This window comes from Strix uralensis, chromosome 26 (genome assembly GCF_047716275.1).
Source record: "Strix uralensis isolate ZFMK-TIS-50842 chromosome 26, bStrUra1, whole genome shotgun sequence".
Classification (NCBI taxonomy): domain Eukaryota; kingdom Metazoa; phylum Chordata; class Aves; order Strigiformes; family Strigidae; genus Strix; species Strix uralensis.
In genome coordinates this window covers 2,630,492-2,649,121 of record NC_133997.1, presented here as the reverse complement: position 1 = coordinate 2,649,121, position 18,630 = coordinate 2,630,492, and the positions used below count along the sequence as shown (strand labels likewise).

Sequence of the window (18,630 nt, the reverse complement as noted above, 5' to 3'; positions counted from 1 at the left end):
CACTGGTTGGCCTGGCAGTCTGACTTTTATTTGTATCGCCAAAGTACACTTTGCCCAACCAGGAGCCCAAACCCCAATATGGGGAGGAAACCCAGGGAAGGACAAAAGCAGTAAGGAGCTCCCAATCCCCCAGTGCTGCAGGGTAGCAATAGCCTCAAAGGACAGCACCTTCAGCCCTCTCCTCCCAGAGATCAGTGCAGTGTAACAGGGTCAGTGGTGCACCCACCACCAACAGCACCAGCTGAATGACCCAGGAAAGATGATGCACAGGGAAGTGCCGATGAAGGCAGAAGTAGAGCGTGCCATCCCTTAGAGAACAAAGTATGGATGCAGCCCCTGCTGAGGGCCACACATCTTCCCCGGGAAGAGGCTTCAGCTGCAGTGTCTGCTCAGCACGCCCTCCTGCCTGGGGAGATCCTAGCTGAGGACCAGGCTCTGCCAGCGCTGACAACCGAGCTGCGCAGCAGCAGCAGGGACCACGTCACCAGTGAGTCACCAGGAGGGGAAGGCCTGTGTCAGGCTAAGGCCAAACCTCCTGGAAGGGTGAGAGAGGCTTGCTAGTCCCTAATCCCCAAAAGGAGGAGATAGACAGCTCTTCCCAGCTCAGATCACTTGATCTACAACTGAGAGAGACCTGTCCTTCCCCTCTCCCCACGCTAACCAGAACTGGCAGCCAGTGAGGCTGGGGCAGCAGAGTGGGAAGCCAGCCAGCTGCAGGTAGGTGAAGACAAGCTCAGCCCTCTCTCCCAAGCACTTATCATCCTCCCCCACCAGCACATCCCATGGAGGCCCAAGTTTTCCTCATGCAGAGAGGCGGGTGAGCACCTCACACAATCTGGATGCCCAGCTCCTCAGCCGTCTTCTGCAGACGATCCATGACATTCTCCTCCAGCTCCATAGCCAGCCCGCTGGGTGCTGCCACCTGCTCCTCGGAGGATGTGCTGGCCATGACATAGTACACAGTCTCACTCTCCCCATGCTCATTGGTCCGGTTCACCACACGGATGATGGGGTTGGCCAGGGTGCCAGGTTCTTGCTCCGACGACAGCGCTGCTCCTGGGAAGGCACTCGGCCGTGCTGGCTCAGGGTTGTCAGCAGAGCAAGGGGCCGGGCGCAGCGGGGCCACTTGCAGTTCAGCGATACTGTTCTCCACCAGTGGAGCCTCTGCCGGGGCCTCCAGAATGATGCCCTGCAGGTTGCCCTCACCCTCAGACAGCACCACACACTCAGCTGAGCCATCCAGTGCCTCCCCTTGCTTCTCTCCATCCTTCAGTAGCTGCTCTGTCAGCTCCACGCTCTCATAACGCACCAGCTGCAGCCTCATGTAGCCATCCTCATGTTCCTTGTACCTGAGCAGAGATAGGCAGGGGTGACGGAGCCAGTCACACTGCGGCCCCTTCCCTAGAGATGGGTAGCAGCCTGAAGCAGCAGCCAAGAGGGACCACATTCTAGGTTCCAAGGCCCAGTGCTACATAGATGACACTGGGCAAGTAAGATAAAAACCCTTCAGCCCTGCCCCTAAAAGCACATCCATGTGGCAGCTTCTGAGCTTTCCAATAAGCCTCTTACCTCCCAAGCCCATCTCCTTCCACCACTCTGTTTCACTGGGAGCATCTGAAGTCCATCCTCTTCTCCTACCAGCTTTTAGGCTCTGGAAACTCTTTGGAGCTTCCTCGAGAGGATGCAGCAGAGGCATCTCTCAAGACGCTAATCTGCAGCAGCTCTTCCTAGAGTGGGACACCTGGACCTGGCCCCTGCCAAGCTCAGAAGCGTCCCACCAGATGCAGCTGTGACAGCATCGCTTCTGCCCTTGCCCCTAAACCTCTGACCCACTGCCAGAGCTGCCACCCTGCGTTGCTGTCACTGTGCCAGATCCCACAGAATGCTTGCTGCCCAGTGCCTCCCAGCCACTGGGAAATAGGTCTTGAGCACATTACAGGCAAACATCAGAGCCCAAGCACTGCCAGGTCTCTGCTCCAGCAAGACACAGGATGCAGCTGCAGCTAGTCTCTTGCACTAGGGAGGAGGTAGTGAGGAGCTAAGGATGGGCGGTACCTGAAGCGAGGATGGCCCGAGGGCCATTTGAACTGGTGTTTCTTCCTGAGGTGGACAGTGAGGTTGTTTCCACGTGTGAAGCACTTGTCACAGACATGGCACTTGTACCGGGGCTCTGAGTCACCCTGAAGGGCAGAGAGAGGGATGTGAATACCCCATGTGCCTGATCAGAGGGCCTGGTACCCACGCATGTGCATGGAAGGAAGAATCAGGTTCTCTGAGAAGACTGACATGACGTATCATTGCAGCAGTGCGAGAGGAATGCAATTCAACTTCACATTCCTACAGCCCTGGTCAGCCTGAGACACATTACATGACTTTAGCTTTTTTCCCACATGCTTCCGTACAGCATGTTGCACTTAGCAGTTCTCAGCCTCACTGGGAGACAGTACACAGCAGAATAGCCCTCTGCTCCCTTCCCACCTCATGGACTTTCCGGTAGTGCAGTTTGATGGAGCAGAGGGAACGTGCAGTGAAGCTGCAAGCCTCAAACTCGCAGCGATAGGCTGGCTCCTTGCTGTGCGTGTCCAGATGCTTCCTCAAGTCAATGAGATTCTTGCAGCTAAAAGGAAATTATAAGGGAACAAAGCTGAAGACTGTGTAGCACACACACGTACGTGCCTCTGGGTGCTCCTCTGTCACCAGTCTGGAAAAACAGAAAGCCCTGGTCCTCACCTGTAGTCACAGTAGTCACACTTGAACGGTCGCTCCTCGCTGTGCCGAAAACGAATGTGATTGCGCAGGGAGGAGGGCAGCGGGCAGGTCATGTCACACAGAGGGCACTTGTAATGGTTCACTGTGCGAAAGAATGGGTGGAAAACATTACCACAAAGCACGGGAGAGCACGCACTCTTCAGAGCCTCAGTTGGGAGAAGCCTTTACTCACCATGGTTCCTCATATGGTCACGGAGCAGCCTCTCTGTGGCAAACCTCTTGGAGCAGTGAGAACACTGAAACCTCTGCTCTGCAGCATTGGGGCCAGGGAGAAAGAGGAAGGGGTGATGAGAAAAGAGATTAAAGCAAAGAGAGCAGCACAAAGAGCAGCAAGTGAGAAAAAGAGGTAGTTACAGTGGAACTGGAAACCCTTCTCTCCAGGCAGAGATAGCAGACACTGACTACAAAGGCAAACAAAAACCAAACCGCTTGCAAAGTGCAGTCTGCATCCCCTTCGCAGAGCCTCCTCGTGCTGCCAGTGCAGGAACTGGGGAGCCACCACACACATCGCCAGCACAGCGCAGGGGAACTCAACAAGCAAATCCCAGTCCTGCTGCAAGTGCCCAGCTGCTGCCTTTGACTTCAGTCCTGGGTCCCCACAGGAGGAACAGCTCTGGCTGCAGTAGTGAGAGCCTGTGCAGCCTTGTCAGCCTCCAATCCCCTGCCTCTGCCAGACACTTCTCAGAGATTCATCAGTGTCGGAGTTCCCAGCCACCAGGGAAGCCAGGCTGTTTCCAAGCACGCCCATGCCCTTTGCTCACAGAGAACAGGAGCTCTAGCAAACCAAAAGGCTCAGCCAAAGGACTGATCACAACCCGCTCCTCCCCGGCCCACAGGAGCTTACGGTCCAACGCAGTCTGACGGCGGATATGGTCAAAGAACTTGGTGTTGTTGGCGAACATCCCCCCACAGGTAGGACAGGCCACCACTTTCTCCTGCGTGTGGCTGCGCAAGTGCTCCCGCAGTTTGCAGCGCCCCTTGAAGGTGCAATCGCAGTCTAAACAGAAACAACATTATGCCATTAAGATCCTTCACACATGGGCCACAATCCACAATGTGACTGAATGGCAGGCTTCTTGCTTCTGTTTTGACTAACAAGGATGAACTCCCTGCTCCAAAAAGCCCACAGAGCAGGGCCACAGCAGGATGAAATCACCAGTGTACAACTGGCCTGGGCACCCCCACCACAGCAAGCAGCTAAGGCAATTGCAAAAACACAAGAGAGAAAAATTATTGAAAACGATAAACTGGAGCCTTTTCTTCTAGGTACTAATTAAATATAAACAAAAAGCTCAATATTAAGCACTCAACTGGATCCCCTGAAGGAAATTCTACAGGAACATTTCACTGTTAGGACCATACACACATATTGTTGAAGTTCAAGAGGCTCCCTGACACCCTGCCAAGGAGCGCAGAGTTCTCCCATACAACAAATGCAATCCAGCCCTTGGCAAAGCTCTCTAGAGGGGCCTGGCGTGCACGCACTAACCTTTCCAGCCACAGACAACCACATGGTTTTCCTTCCCTGCTGCCTTGTACTCTGAACAGAAACTGTGATCCTCCACGTGCCGATAGAACCACTCAGGATTATCAAATGATCGCTGTTGGGGAGCAAGGACAGACAGAACAGGGTGAAGAGATCAGCACGAGCTGGCTTCAGCCAGAGCACAACAGACGCTTTCACCCAGGTACAAACGCAGCCACCAGGCAGGCACACAGGTGAGCTGCAGGACGAAAGCAGCTCTCCTTCCCCTGGCTGCCACATCACAGAGAACACACAGGAAAGCAAAACTTGGGTCCCCTGTTCTCACCTCACAGTACTCCCACAGACACAGAAAGTTCTCCTGGATCTCAGGGATGATGTTGCGGCTCTGGAAGTCCAGCTGGCAATGGCTCACATCCGACTGGCTCTGCAGGGCCCGCAGCCCCCACTGCTTCAGCTTGGTGTGGTAGCAGTGGAAATAGACGTGGCGAATGAGGTCAGCGGAGCTCTCTGGGGAACAGAAACCGCATTCCTGCCACAAACACGTGTATTCCTCTGCAACACAAACAGCAGATATACAGGCCATAATGGTCTGATGGAAACTCTCCAAGTAAAGCTCAGGCTCTCGAAGACAGAGAACCACCACGGCTTTTTTTTTTTTTTTTTCAAGAGATTCCAGTCCTGCAACAGGCAGCGCTGCTCTGCTCAGAGAGAGAATTCTGTCACAACAAAACACCTCAGGGAAGAGAGAGGGCTCGTGAGCCACAGCAGCGGAGGCTGCCGCTCCTTACCGAGAGGGTCCATCTCGTCGCGGTGTTCCCCGGGAAGGTGCTGCCGCAGGTGCTGGGCCACATGCTCGCAAAACTCCTCCATCTTCGAGGCCACGTAGGTGCACGACTCCCACTCGCACTGCAGCACCAAGGCGCCCTTACCGGCGGCCTTGGCGGGCGGCATGGCCGGGGACGCCGAGGGCTCCCCTCACCGCCGCGGTCACCCCGACACCGGCCCAGGCGCCGCCCGGCTGACTCGGGGTGGCGGGGGGGGCGGGCAGGGTCGGCCCCGCAGTCCCGAAGCCGGGGCTGAGCCACCGCGGCGGAGCCGCCGAGCCCAGCCGCCCCGAAGCGGCGCGGCGCCGGGCAGACGGCGGGGAGCGCGGGGAGCGCCCGGCCCTGCCCCGCCGGGGGGCGCCGGAACCCCGCGGCCCGCGCCCGCCCGCCCCCGCCCGGCCCCGGCCAATCCCCGCGCAGGAGCCCGCGGCCGCGCGCAGCGCCAGGCCGGGCCCGCCGGGAAGCGGCGCCCGCTCCCAAAGGTTCCGGGGTCGCGGGGGGCTGAGCCGCCAGGCAGATCCTTTTTGGGACCCCCGCGGGAATAACGCGCCTTTGGTCCCGGGAGAGCCCGTATCCCGGGAGCCGGCACCGCTTTGGTCATGCTGAGATTTGGCAGGGACCCGGCTTTGCGGGAGCAGAGCGGGAAGAGCGGCCCCGGCCTCGCTGCCACCGCACACGTTCATTCCTGGTGCCTCCAGAACCCTCAGAGGCCTGGCAGGCAGCACCCCCGCAGCTGGGCACCCCCCCCAGCTAGGCACCCCATCCACACAAAACCCCTCAGTCCCCGCTGTGAGACAATGCAGCATATTCTCCTTACTCAGTAACAAGGAGACAGAATCACAGAATCATCTCGGTTGGAAAGGACCTTGAAGATCATCCAGTCCAACCGTTAACCCAGCACTGACAGATCCCAACTCCACCAGATCCCTCAGCGCTATATTGACCCGACTCTTCTACCCCTCCAGGGATGGGGACTCCCCCGCTGCCCTGGGCAGCCCATTCCAACACTCAACAACCCCTTCTGCAAAGAAATGCTTCCTAATATCCAGTCTAAACCTTCTCTGGCACAACTTGAGGCCATTCCCTCTTGTCCTATCGCTTATTACTTGGTTAAAGAGACTCATCCCCAGCTCTCTGCACCCTCCTTTCAGGTAGTTGTAGAGGGCGATGAGGTCTCCAAAATGACAGCTTGATTTAAACAAATACACATTGACTATTACATCTGCCGTTCCTGGCTTTTGTAACACAAAACAGAGACGCAACTCTCAGAAAGTTTGCTTTGGCACAGGCAAACGCCGTGCTAAAACCAAATGGGACTGTATAAAATGTGCCACAAAGCGTGCCTTGCCAACGTGCAATCGCTTCTGTGACTCCTGTCGTGCACACCAGCTCTACCCTCTGATGTGAATGGAAAGTACGTGCCCAAATCCACTAAATTATATAGAAAATCTGGGTCTGATGCTTTTTCAAATGAAAATGTAAGGTAAGAGATGGATCTTATCTAGAAGCAGGCTGGCTGAGTTTTTATCTTTGTTTATTTGTTTTCTGCAGGATCTGTTGTTCTCAGTGTGATTATTTGTAATCAGTACAGAAAACACCTGGACTGGCTAGACAGTGCAAAGCTATTAGCTTGATTGGGGCTGGGATTTAACTGGTATACCCTAACCAAAGTGTATAATGATCCAGTACAGGAGACAAAACTATCTGGGAAACCTGCCAGGAGGCAGGTGGCAAACTAAGCCTATTGCTGACAAAGCAAAGATACCCTCTTCTGTTGTGACTTCACATCTGCCCACGCTTCCCCGACCCACCTGCTGCTTCCTGCCCTTTCTAGTACCTGTCGGCCAAATCCAAGACACCTGTGGGTACCAGGAAGGGGTGGCCAGGAATGGACGGGCCAAAATAAGACTTGTCTTATATAAGAGGGTGTATGTACGTGGTGAAAGACTCTATACAGGAGCTCAAGTCTTCCGTGAGCTTGGTTGTGTGATGTCCTACTGGTCCTGAGCTCCGTGTCTGAGCTGGCAGAATACCCGAGTCTTTCTGCAAGTTAAGAATGTTGGGAATTATTCAGGATGTTATTTCAGCTCTGCCTTCTCCACTTGCCTCAATGGCCTGAGCAGATGCAGCCTTTGCCAGCTGCTGCTCTTTGTATTTTATTTTTCTTCTGAAGGAAAAGAATAATTACACTTAAAAAACCAATAACCTTCCCCAGGAAGGCAGTTCACATAACAGGACAAATTCATCTCTGGGCCAATGCTGGGGAAAGCGCATGGAATTACAAAGAGGGACAGATCTTACCTAATAGATGCTCAAGCTGGCAGCAGACTCCACAAGAGGAGAAATATTTAATTATGAGGAGTGTATTGGCGCCAGCCTTGTCCTGCTCATGTAAGATGAGCACAGCAGTGCCGCACACCAGCCCACTCTGCTTGTACACAAAACACTCCAGAGATCACCTGCCTCTCCACAGCCTGTCCTCACCGTATCGATAGGTTGTGCTAGCCACGTTGCAGGGAAAATGGCGCTTACAGCAAATGCAGGTATGTCTCAGAACTAGGATATAAGCTACGGTGCTTAAAGAAGAATTTAAAGGCTTAACTCTGCTTCTTGGTTCAGATATTGCAGAAACAGACTTGCTACCATTTGGTAGCTGGGAATAGAGGAATGGCTATAGCAGGCCTGGCCAAAGGTCCCTTTAATCTGTGTCCAGCAGCAGTGTAAGAACAGATCCTTTCCTGGCTGTTGTTTCCCCTCCTGGCACCTCCCTGGAGACTAACCTCAGACCTTCAGAAAGGGGACCTCTTGCTTGATAACAGAGAGTCAAACCCTGGCTTCCCCTCCAGGAGTATGCAGGTTTGCTAAAGGATGTTCCTGCAGGTCCTATGAGCTGTCCCTGGCTGAGAGTTACCCCTCTCCCCGAAGGTGCTAGTGGTTGCCATGCAAAGCCTCCTGGGTTTACAGTGTCCAGAGATCCAGTTTTAATTGTGTAATGCACAGCCTGGCCTGTGGGGTCCCAGAGAGACAGTACTACTCCCCGAGGAAGGTCTGCTGTGTGCATCTTCAACAGCACATGGGTATCTCACACTTACACAAAAGAAGAGGCTCTTGTCCCAAGCCTTGTTTTTCCAGCCAGGTTCCTCACCTGTAAGGAGATGGGTCATCACTTACCAGACTTTCACTTTAACTCAAGATTTTTCCATTGGTAAACAGCTCAGTTTTCATCCATGAAATGTCAGCTCAGACAGGAAAGAGACTCTTCGGGAATGATCCACACTGACCATGCAAATCGGAGTGAAACACACGTCGAGAGATTTGCATTTAAGCAAATCCCAAACAAGGTATCGTGGAGACATCACTAAATTGTAGAAAACATATTTCCGTCAGGCTCAGCTGAAACTTTACCAGTGGAGTATGAGCACTGACTTCACTCTGCGCTGGGAAGCTCATGACGGACGGCCCTTCTCCGAAGTCCTGCAGAATCTGAGAGCTGGGAGTTGTCAGCTGTGACGACAATGGAAACAGGTGAGTTTCAGCACCTTGACTTTTCACAAGCATAATGATGCATCTTCGTGGAAATATCAGGGAAAGAACATACCGTGCTGTCCTTGGGCTCATATTAAAAAAAAAAAAAAAAAAAGAGAGAGAGAAATAAGAATTGTCTAAAATCCATGAGTGGCATCTTTAATGTCCCAAGAATTTAATAGTATCTATTAGCATGTTCTGCCTTCTCTAGGCTGAATTTATATTCCTTCACAATGCAGTACTTTTCCAAAAGGCAGTTAGATCAAAGTGATGTGAAATATGATTCCATTTGCTTGAAAATTATATAAACTCAGGCCTAAATTAGCATTCCCTTCCCCAGTGCTGCCAATAGCAAATTTATCTGGAGTTTTAATAGCTTAGCATCAGATCCTGCTGAATAACTCACTGAAAGCAAGAGGTTTAGTTCTGTGCGACTGGACTGCCAAGTCAAAAACAGGGTTAAAGGACAGAGCCATTACACTGCTTGCTTACAAGAATTTGAGCAGAGAAATAACTGTGAGTATATGAGTGAAGCAACTTCAATAGTACAATAATGTAAAAGTAAGGAGGTGTGGAAGTGTTTTTCTAATGTCTTTGGACCATAGTCAAGAAGTTAGGAAAACAGGACTGCTGAAGTGCAGAGCATCAGAAACTTGCTAGAAACGGTCACAAAGCAGCAAGGTCAGTTAACACAAAGAGGTTGTAGGATTTGGCAATATCAGACTGCAGAATAAAAGAATAAAAGCTGCTCACAGCTTTTCCAGTGAGGCTGTTTTAGAAATATCCCCATTCTGAAAATTAAATATAAGACTGCCTCCTTAGCTCTGGTCCTCCTCAAAAAGTTCTGTCCTGAATTAAGGCCTGAATCTTCAACTGCATGCAGCTAGCAAAAGCTGCACGAGTTATCACACGTGTCAAATCGTGATGGAGCTCAGTAAGCTGTGCTGTATGTTTGAGGCTTTTCTATCAAACTGCAATGCTGTATCTTCAAAGGAACTCTCATGCAAAGATGCACAGTTTCCGATACAGAAAGTATAGCTGTTTCTGCCAGTTATACCTGCTCTGCCACAGCTTTTGAGTTCCAGCTACCTGTGCACACCAGGTACCTGTGCTTCCAACTGCTCTCAGTAAAAACAGCCCTGAGAAGGGACCACAGGAGGGAGATTTCTTCCTTGGGCCATGGAAAAGAGCCAGCCCCAGTGTACAGGTTCCTCTCAGCTGCAAGGGTTGATATCCATTTCTGGCTGTGTCCTGGCTTGACCACGGATACTCACTGGTTGATATGCAAGACTCAGCATTCACCTCTATTTTGACTATTTTGATCATGAGCTGTTTGGAGCACTGTCTCTTGCAATGTGTGTGCCTTGTGCCCAGTGTTGGCTGAACTGGTTAGCACTCAAACACAAAAAACAAGTTGCAGTTGCCCAAAACTGCAACTGCTACGGCCTAACAGAAAACATTTGGAGTAACTCCAAGCCAGCGCTGAGATTCTGTGTTGTTTAAACTCTCTACTCTTCCCTTTTTAAGCTCTCCATGTGTGTGTGCACCTGGGGACACAATGCCACACAAATGAAAGTGATAAATGGAGCCACAGGACACATCCTGAAAAGCAGAAGGGCAAAATGATAAATCACAGTTTTAGAGATCAAACACATCAGCTGTGGAATGGCTGTTTGGTTTCCCTCAGGAGAACACGACTGCATGTTTTCCAAGGGATTAGCTTCAAAGTTAAGTTCTTCTCTGGAAAATGTCAATAAAAGCCCATATGGACACTCCTCCCTGGCTCCACAGGTGCGAGCTCTCTGTTCAGGCACAGCCCGCTAGCCCGGATAAAAGAGCTGTCCCTGGTATTGTACCTCATACCTCTCTGCCCTCACTTGTGCCAAAACGCCTGTACACAAGGCAGATCTCACAAAGCTTTAACCAGGCAGAGGAAGAGGATAGATGTCTCACCAAAAGTCACGCAGACCCCATGGACAGGTTGTGCTGTATTCCAGGCAGGTCAAGAAAACAGAGCCAGGCCAACCATCAGCCTCTTGGATGACATGGCTGAGACACTGTAGCCCTCTATGTCCTCCTCAATAACCTTGATAAAACAACAGAGTCCCCAAGTACCTGTCTGTATTTGCTGTAGATACAAAGCAGACTGAGCAGTCGGCTCCTTTGCCTTTCCTGAGATCCACACTGTGATCCACGTCACCGTTCAGAGGAGCCACTCCAACCAGCTGGGGTATTTCCATCTTTGCTGCACTGAGATCAAATCTCACAGAGCCATGATGTGCTGAAAGCCAGCAACTCCAGAAAAGCAAGGAGGGGCTAAACTACAGCATCTCTGCTGAAAGCAATAGGGGCTTTCAAATCAAATTTTGCTGACCCAAAGGGGAAATATAGGATCCCCCAGAGCTCTCTTTGGAAAAACAAAAGCCAAAAACCATCAGCCAGCCATATCCGGCACAGAGGGAGCTGCGTGGAAACCACATGGCACCCAGTGCTGAAATAGAGGGTAGGGCACCTCAATCTTTGTTCTCTGCAGATGAGCAACCCTTGCCGTTGGGCTCCTAAGGGATGATTCTGTATCAATAATAGCAGTCTTATATGCTTCCTTCCTAACTTGGTGTACAAAGGCGACAAATCTGTTTCTTCTGTAACAACGTCTTCCAGCTGCTCTGTGCTTTCACTGAACTCCTCTAATGCTCGTTTCATTCCCTCAGTCCCTACAGATTTTGGCAAACGGGTATACCAAGGAGTGCGAGTGAAACACACAGTCAAAGATCTTCTTGCTGAAAAACGATCCAGGCAGAGCAGTGGCTCCCGCTTCAGCGTAAGTCACTTCCCACCCGCACCCTTTTTTTTTTTTTAAAACCAGAAAAGTCATGTCATGTAATCCTCTGATTTAAGAGCATTTATGTTGAATTCAGGGCACTGCTAGTATTGACAGGGAATAGCAAAAACATTTGCAACCCTAGTGTTTTCCCCAAAAGATCACAGATGGCTCCTTCATTTTTACATCAGTGAACCTTTGAGAGATTAAAGTCCTTTCTTTTTAAGCAAATCAGTAATGCTAAATTTCTCATTCTTTTCACACCCTGCATATGACACCTTTCCAAGTTAACTTCCTTTTTCACTAGCTACACTTCAACAACTCACTGCCGCAAAAATAGATGTTCTTCCCTGGGTGTTGTGCTCCTTCCAGCTCCTCTCTGGCATACTAGAGTGCCGGGGAGATGCAGTGATGTTATGGTCTGGAAAGGGGCCAAGCATCAGTCTGTAAAGGATGATTTCTTCTTAAAGTGGTTCTATGGCAACAGGAAACCTAGATCAAATTATAGTACACTACATTGTTTTTTCTCAATTACTAGCCAGAAAAGCAATGCTGTCCCCAGAAGAGGCGACAATGTTGCAGGTGCTAGCATCTGGCATTCAGTGGCACAGCAAGCCATTCCCTGTGTGCTCTCAAGACTCATCTTTACCAAGCAGCAGCACTTCAATTCCACGTTGATTGGGAGCAATGGGGCCACTGACAGATGAGGAGATGCCGTCAAGTTGCTGAAACTGTGTCCTGGAAGGAAAGGGTGGGAGCAGAGACCCGAATTACTGACAGCAGAAGACACAGATTAGGAGTTTTGATGCTCTTTCCCATTTGCTCTTTTCCATTTGAGCCATTTGCCTCAGGCTTTTTGCCTTTAGCAAAACAAAGAGACCTCAAGGGGACTTGCAAGTCTTTTTCTCGCTGTTACTTTCGTGCATGTTAACTCTGTGTAACAAAACAGGCAGAAAACCAGCATGGGCATTGCCAAACAAAGCAAGATCTAGCCATAGGTATCTTCACAGCCTTCAGCTAATGCAGAAAGGCAGAGACTCCCTGAGCCATGGACAGTCACTGGGAAACACATGCTCCCACCAGGCAGGCATTTAGGAAGACAGCTTTGGGGAACAGCAGGAAGCAACTGCTGTGTTTGCACTCATGGAGAAAACAGATCCTGATTGATGACTATCATGCTTTACCTGCTCCCTTTCTGGAGGCGGCAGCTTCAACGGCTGCTATCAAAAGCCCCAGGAACTGTAAAACACTTGCTGCTTGCTTTATTGCCCTTTGCTTTGTATTCCAAAGCTTAGCAGTTGTGTGTCTATCTAATGCAAAATCAGCCCTGTTGCTAATTCCCTATGAGAGACGAAAAATTATTGTGCAGGGCAAACATCCGTATTTGCTTGAACATATCATGAAAAGAACAGCTGTAAGTGCAGCTCTGTTTATCTGACATAATATAATCCAGAATCAAAGCAAACGGCAGATAACTGAACACCCCTTTGTATATTTATGATGCAGTGTAATTTAGCTGCATCTTTTGTTTGAACATGATCTTTGCTCCAAAATCAGTAAGCCTTTGTCGTGCAAGGAGGGGTCTATGGAGGAGATCTGTGTTGCTAAGGAAAGGTCATTGCTCATCAGAGGTGAGTTGCTGGGCTGTTTACTGAGGCAGTAGAACAGCAACAATTTCATGACAGCCAGGCCCTGCACACATCAAATGCTAGGAAACTAGTGTGTACTGTGATGAAAACCACACAATTTGGGCTTCTGAGTTTCCACTAACTGCAGGAAAAAGGGCTTGGTCCTGGGCTTTAGGGAGGGTCTGACTTTTTTCCTTTGGCTCATCCACCACATAGGCAGGCATGAACCAGCAGTTACCCTCTGCATGACAAAAGGTCTACCCTCTTTTCTCAGGTGGGGAAACTGGTAGGTATACAGATGAAGCACTATGCCCAGCAGCACTCGGAGGCCAGCGACAGATCATTCAGCAAACCTGCTGTCAGCAAACCAGTGAGGTGCCCTACCCAGACTAAGCTTTGCTTTTTTTGTTATTAATTTTTATTACTTCAGCTGCTGTACTACAGATTGGGCCCAGAGACCAGATACACTGAAGCCAAAGTATGGTCAAAGGGCACCATACGTCCCCATTGCAGGACCAGGTCAGCATTTTGACCTGGATCCTTACATTTAGTCCCCCAAGGCAGCCTTGTAGCTGAACAACACTCCTGGGTTACCAAGGCAGTGAAGCAACACAGCTCTCTGGAGTACCCCCAGTCAGTATCTTTGTCCAGTCACGTGTGAGGCAGGCTGAGACCAAGCTTATCAACAGCTGAATATGCTGTGGGCTCAAGTGATGCTAAACAGACACACTGATGTGTTGCAGAAGATCCAGACCCCAGTCCCACAGCACCGAAAGGAAGTAATGCAGGGAGGAAATGAACTAATGGGCTTCAATTAAGCTGAGCCATTCATCGCCTGATAAGGAGCCAGCAGGCAAATGAAATGTAGGTCTCTGCAAGTATGCGGGTGCCTGCTACGATGAAGGCCAAAGATGGGCTGCTGCAGAGGCTCTTGCAATTGAATCAAGGCAGGTGAAGCCCTTACAGCTAACAGCTCTGTGGCTATCCATCATAGGTGCGTGCAAGAAGACCTGCTGCCTCTGATAGTCAGGTAGTTTCAGTGACTGTTGAACGGGCAGGATTAAAGATGAACTTAGATGCACTGGTAATTTGAAATGTTCCATACTAGAGGCTGGCAGCTGTGCCCAGGGACCTTCCTGTCCCTCCAGCAAAGCATTCCAGCTCTCATCACTGCAGCCCTTTGACCTGTAGGCAGCATCTGTGCTACCTGCACCTCCTAACTCCAATTTTTCCTCAAACACAGTGTTAGGGGTGCCAGATGACAGTACCAGACTACTTCCTGGTGGGGTGTTAAGGCTGAGGTCTAATGCAGAGGCCTGCACCATTATTTTCAATGAGATTCCTCCTCAGTGGATGCAGACACAAGCTGGCTGCAGGATACGATGGCCGTGGGCAAGGCAGAGGAGGTGGTGGGGAAAAACCCTGAAGCAGGAAAAGGTATTACTGAAGCGACATGGATGCTGAGAGAGGAGTGTCTGCTGAGACCAGATTTGCATGTGGAAGCTTTAGCTTTGCAGGACAGTGTGCATTACCAGCTATGAACCTCACTGAGGTCTGCAGCCAAAAATGGCCCAGCTGGAGACAGGTGCAAGCCCTGGCCCTGACCCTGCAACGTGAACACTCTCATCTGCCCGCAAGCCAAAGGGCTCCTTCCTGACACCTCCTATCAGCCCTGCAGCCCGTGTGACTTGTGTGGGCTCAGAGCTCATTTTCATGATGGAGCAGGGAGCAGCTGCAAACCTCCCTCAGCAGTAAAAGGAAGTCCTACCACTGGCAAATTTAATTCAAATCTAAACCTCTAAATTTGGTTGCTTGCTATGGCAGGAACCTCCTGTTTGCACTATGCAAACTGGAAATAGCATGCCACCATCACTGGCCAGGGCAACAGCACAGCTGAAGTAAATGCAGCCATGGGCACTGTATTTCTGCTCTATGGGTTTAGAGGTCTGGAGACAGACCTCAATGAAACTCCATGTACGAGCTCTGCTCCCGAGGAGCAGATGCCTTCACCACAGTGCTTTGTAAGGAATTAGCCACCATGAGCACCAGGGTCACTCAGGGCTAATTCTCCCTTACCTAGGGACCAAGAGGAGATTGTTACTATCAGTATTGCTGTAGCACCCAAATAGGAGCTAGAAACAACTGCCTGAAACACACAGCCTGCTTCTTCTGCTAGGAGGTGCCAGCTAAAGCAGCTCTGGGGCAGGTAGACGCAGCACAGGAGAGCTGGGCTAGAACATGGACAGTGCAGAATCTGCCCGTTTTGACCAGCCAAGGGCTTAGATACCAGATTATTGAGACCTGTTTTGTGCCAACACCAAAACGACAGCTCAGCATTATGCCTGCATTAAGGGACCCTGCAGTACGTGAGAAAGAAGCCAGTTATCTTGATATTTCTACTATTACCAGCTCTGCACAAGACCTTCAAAATCTCTTCTTAGCCTACATCTGCTAATACCTCAGAGGCCTCAGGCTTGAAATCTTGTAGTTAATCTCTTCAAACTGATAGCACCAAGACTCAAATAATGCATCTGAATTATGCCAGCGCCTTCCCAAATTACATGCTTAGAGAGCTGCCTTGCTTTGGAAAGGCATTTTTTAACACATCTTTATCTTTTGCAGGGCGGCAGCACCACCACATCACAGTCACCATTTGTCCAAATGCCAGGTGAGGTTTTCCTCCACCGATAAATACCTTCCATGCAGGTTGAACAGTTGACACTGCTCCTGTCTCTTCTCCTCCAAAGGACATGAAGTGAGCAAAGGAGCACTGGAACAGGGCCACACCTCAGAGAAAGCCCAGGAGGAAAGTAATTGAAAGAGTCAAAACAGGAATGGTGATAATAAAAGAAAGGCCCCTGTAATCTTGTATGAAATTCCCAAAGAGGGGAGAGGTAATTAAAGCAGTTCCCACCTCTTTTGATAGAGGTGCCACACAGAACCCCTTCTTTTCCCTCTGCATCTTCCATTTTTCCCTAGAGGTGAAGAGAGTAAGTATGAAACCAGGAGCTGACCTGTTTTGTCCCTTGAACTCTTGGGTAGGAAAAGGGGAGTGAGGCTGGAACAAAGGCAGGTGATTTTGCAGCTGTAACCCCATCCTCTTCCCCAAGGTCCATAGCAGAGCAAGAAAAAAAAGCAAAGGCCGGCAAAGCTAACCTCAATCCCCCTGGCCTCGTACTTGAAGCTTCCCAAAACACATTTGGTTTGCTGCAGATAAAGGTCATCAGCTGGATCAGGGCAGTCCGAGGTGCTAAAACACACCTGTTTCCAGACAGGATTGACTCCTGCCCTGGGTGATGCTAGAGAGAAAAGGGCTCTACCTTGCACCTGCAGAAGTGCCCATAGCTCCATGGCTCCTCAGGTACTGCTGCTATGGTTTACCTTTAGCCAACCTTTTTTCTGACCACCACAGGCTCGCCTACCACGGCTGGTTACTACAGCGTCAGGAGATCCTTTGCAACTGAGTTGGATTTCCACAACACAAAGCCGTTTGTCAGTGATGTCTACTCGTCCCCTCTAGGGTCCAAGACCTTCTCGTGTGACTCCTCTGCCACTCAGGGCTACCCGGCACTTCTAGACCCGTATCTCACTGACCAACATGGAGATTACCGTGCTACTCCCCTCACAGCTGGTACCAGCTCCTTCTTCAGCCCTTCTTCTGTGCCCCCTCTTCTGCCATCCTTCCCTAATGACACAGCGCACTTCCTACTAGTGAGTCTATGGTTCTCAGTCACCCAATGAAAGATTACCCAATTTAAAGCTGGGGTTAGGTCAGGGGGACTCGTGTGGGAAGGATGTGGCTGCTACAGGAGGCAGCCATAACAGAGCACACAGCAGATGGGGCAGGGCTGACGGGGGATGTTTTTCCTCTTTGTGGCCATTCTCTGTCTAACTGTCCCCTCTTCCTGTTGGAGACCAGCTCCTCAATTAACAACCTTCCCTGCTCACCAAAACAACTACTCCATTAAGCTCCCTAAATTTCTAAAAACATCCTTTGTTGACTCCAGGCTGTCGCCTTCTGCTTCCCAGGAGCCAGCTCTGTTCATACCCCCAAGTCAGAGCTCCTGGGCCCTGCAGGGTCAGGGCTGGTCCATCCCACCAGGAGCCTGTTCCAGGCCTTGCCCACTACTGACAGCACAGATGTGTCCTTTCAACAGTTTTAACAGCAAATACCGCTCCAGAGCCACATAAACCCTTGTGAGCGTCCCCAGCTAGGCTCTGGGGATAGAGATGCCATTACCTCCAGGACAAGCTTTTATTCTTAAGGGTCTTTCTTGCCTTCTCTCCCCACTTCCATGCAGAGAGAGCCCTGGGAGCAGACCTCACCTGACAGTCTCAGTCAGTCGGACGGTGGGTGCTCAGACCCTCTGCAAGCACTGCCTGCCAGTGCCAGCTGCCTCTCTTCACATGAGTCCGGAGGTGTTTCCCCATACCGAAGCTCAGGTTGGACCCCAGCCATCCCCGGAGCCCAGCCCTACACTCTGCATCCTCTTGAAGATGTCCACTACTCCCCCAGCTATGCAGCCTCCTCACCCTACTCCTTTTCACCATTCATGACTGTGGCAAATGAGCTTACCTCCAGGATGAGCCACCTCTCACCAGAGCAGTCCTTGGAGACACCGGCCCTTCACGATAACTCTGCCTGGGCAAAAGAGGATGGAAGTCCCATCTGGGGGACTTATGAAGGCCGGAGAACTTATTGATGACAGATGAGAGCTTGAGGAAAAGAAAAACGGACCATTATTGAAGCAAATTAATTACTTGTACGCTTTTTTGTAAAGCTGGTCCTTCAAACAGAGGATACTAACAACATGCAACGCTTATGCTTTGTTTAGAAATACAATCACTTGGATATACCACATTTAGCTTATAGCGGTACCTTCTAAGACTGTATGAAGGTCATTGCTCACAGTCCCACTGTGCTACAAGTAAAATACACAGCCTGAAAAATATCTGAACTCTGTGGGCCTTTCCTACAAACAAGGACCTCAGGTACTTATTTTCAGATGCTGAGAAAACAGGTTGCTCTGAACCTTTAACTACATCTACAGAGCAATGTTACCAGAAGAGATTTGGGAAGGCTGGGGAGCCAAGGCAGGGGCACAGGGTCTGTATAATGCTATCTGATTGCCTATCAGCATAAAGGTACATCCCTAGTGCTAGCATGCTGTGAACATGGCATTGTCTGGGGCAACAGTTACAGAGCAGCAAAGGCAGGGCACGTTTGAGCCCGCAGCACAGAAGGCTACAACCAAATAATGCTCACCACGCCACACCAGGGCCTGGCAGACAGCTTAGGGGCAGCATCCTGCCTGCTGATCTGCGCACGAGGAAGCCTAACCATCCCTCCCACCTGCAATGCACAAAACACATCCTCCCCAATTTCCCTCTTGCCCTGAAGAGCTGTTCCCCCTCCGCCTCTGCCAGATCAATACAAGTGGCGTGACCCGAAGCCTGGCATCAGTGGGCGTAAGGCTGACTGCTCCCAGCCCCTCGCCAGGATCCCCCACTGGGGCTGTCGCTGGGAACTGATGTGAAGTCCCAGCGCCAGGCCGGGGCCCACAGCCACTAGAGGTA

The 18,630-nt window shown here is 50.7% G+C and overlaps 2 protein-coding genes across 2 annotated transcripts; one reads left to right on the top strand and one right to left on the bottom strand.

Annotated features, from left to right (window-relative positions):
* Positions 1-6: 6 nt before the first annotated feature.
* HINFP (histone H4 transcription factor) lies at positions 7-5,444 on the bottom strand. The gene is made up of 9 exons (XM_074894963.1): positions 5,044-5,444; positions 4,581-4,807; positions 4,259-4,370; positions 3,614-3,766; positions 2,942-3,019; positions 2,731-2,851; positions 2,479-2,617; positions 2,056-2,180; positions 7-1,349 (listed from the first exon to the last, which is right to left on the bottom strand). Exons 1-9 carry the CDS (start codon positions 5,204-5,206, stop codon positions 827-829), a joined length of 1,641 nt encoding a protein of 546 aa, XP_074751064.1. The 5' UTR covers positions 5,207-5,444; the 3' UTR covers positions 7-826.
* Positions 5,445-7,600: 2,156 nt separating this feature from the next.
* Positions 7,601-17,756, top strand: POU2AF2 (POU class 2 homeobox associating factor 2). The gene is made up of 10 exons (XM_074851035.1): positions 7,601-7,622; positions 7,926-8,004; positions 8,552-8,604; positions 9,488-9,538; positions 10,292-10,395; positions 10,782-10,834; positions 11,266-11,425; positions 15,676-15,721; positions 16,466-16,764; positions 17,355-17,756. The coding sequence occupies exons 1-10, from the start codon at positions 7,601-7,603 to the stop codon at positions 17,754-17,756; spliced, it is 1,269 nt and encodes a 422-aa protein (XP_074707136.1).
* Positions 17,757-18,630: the final 874 nt, after the last annotated feature.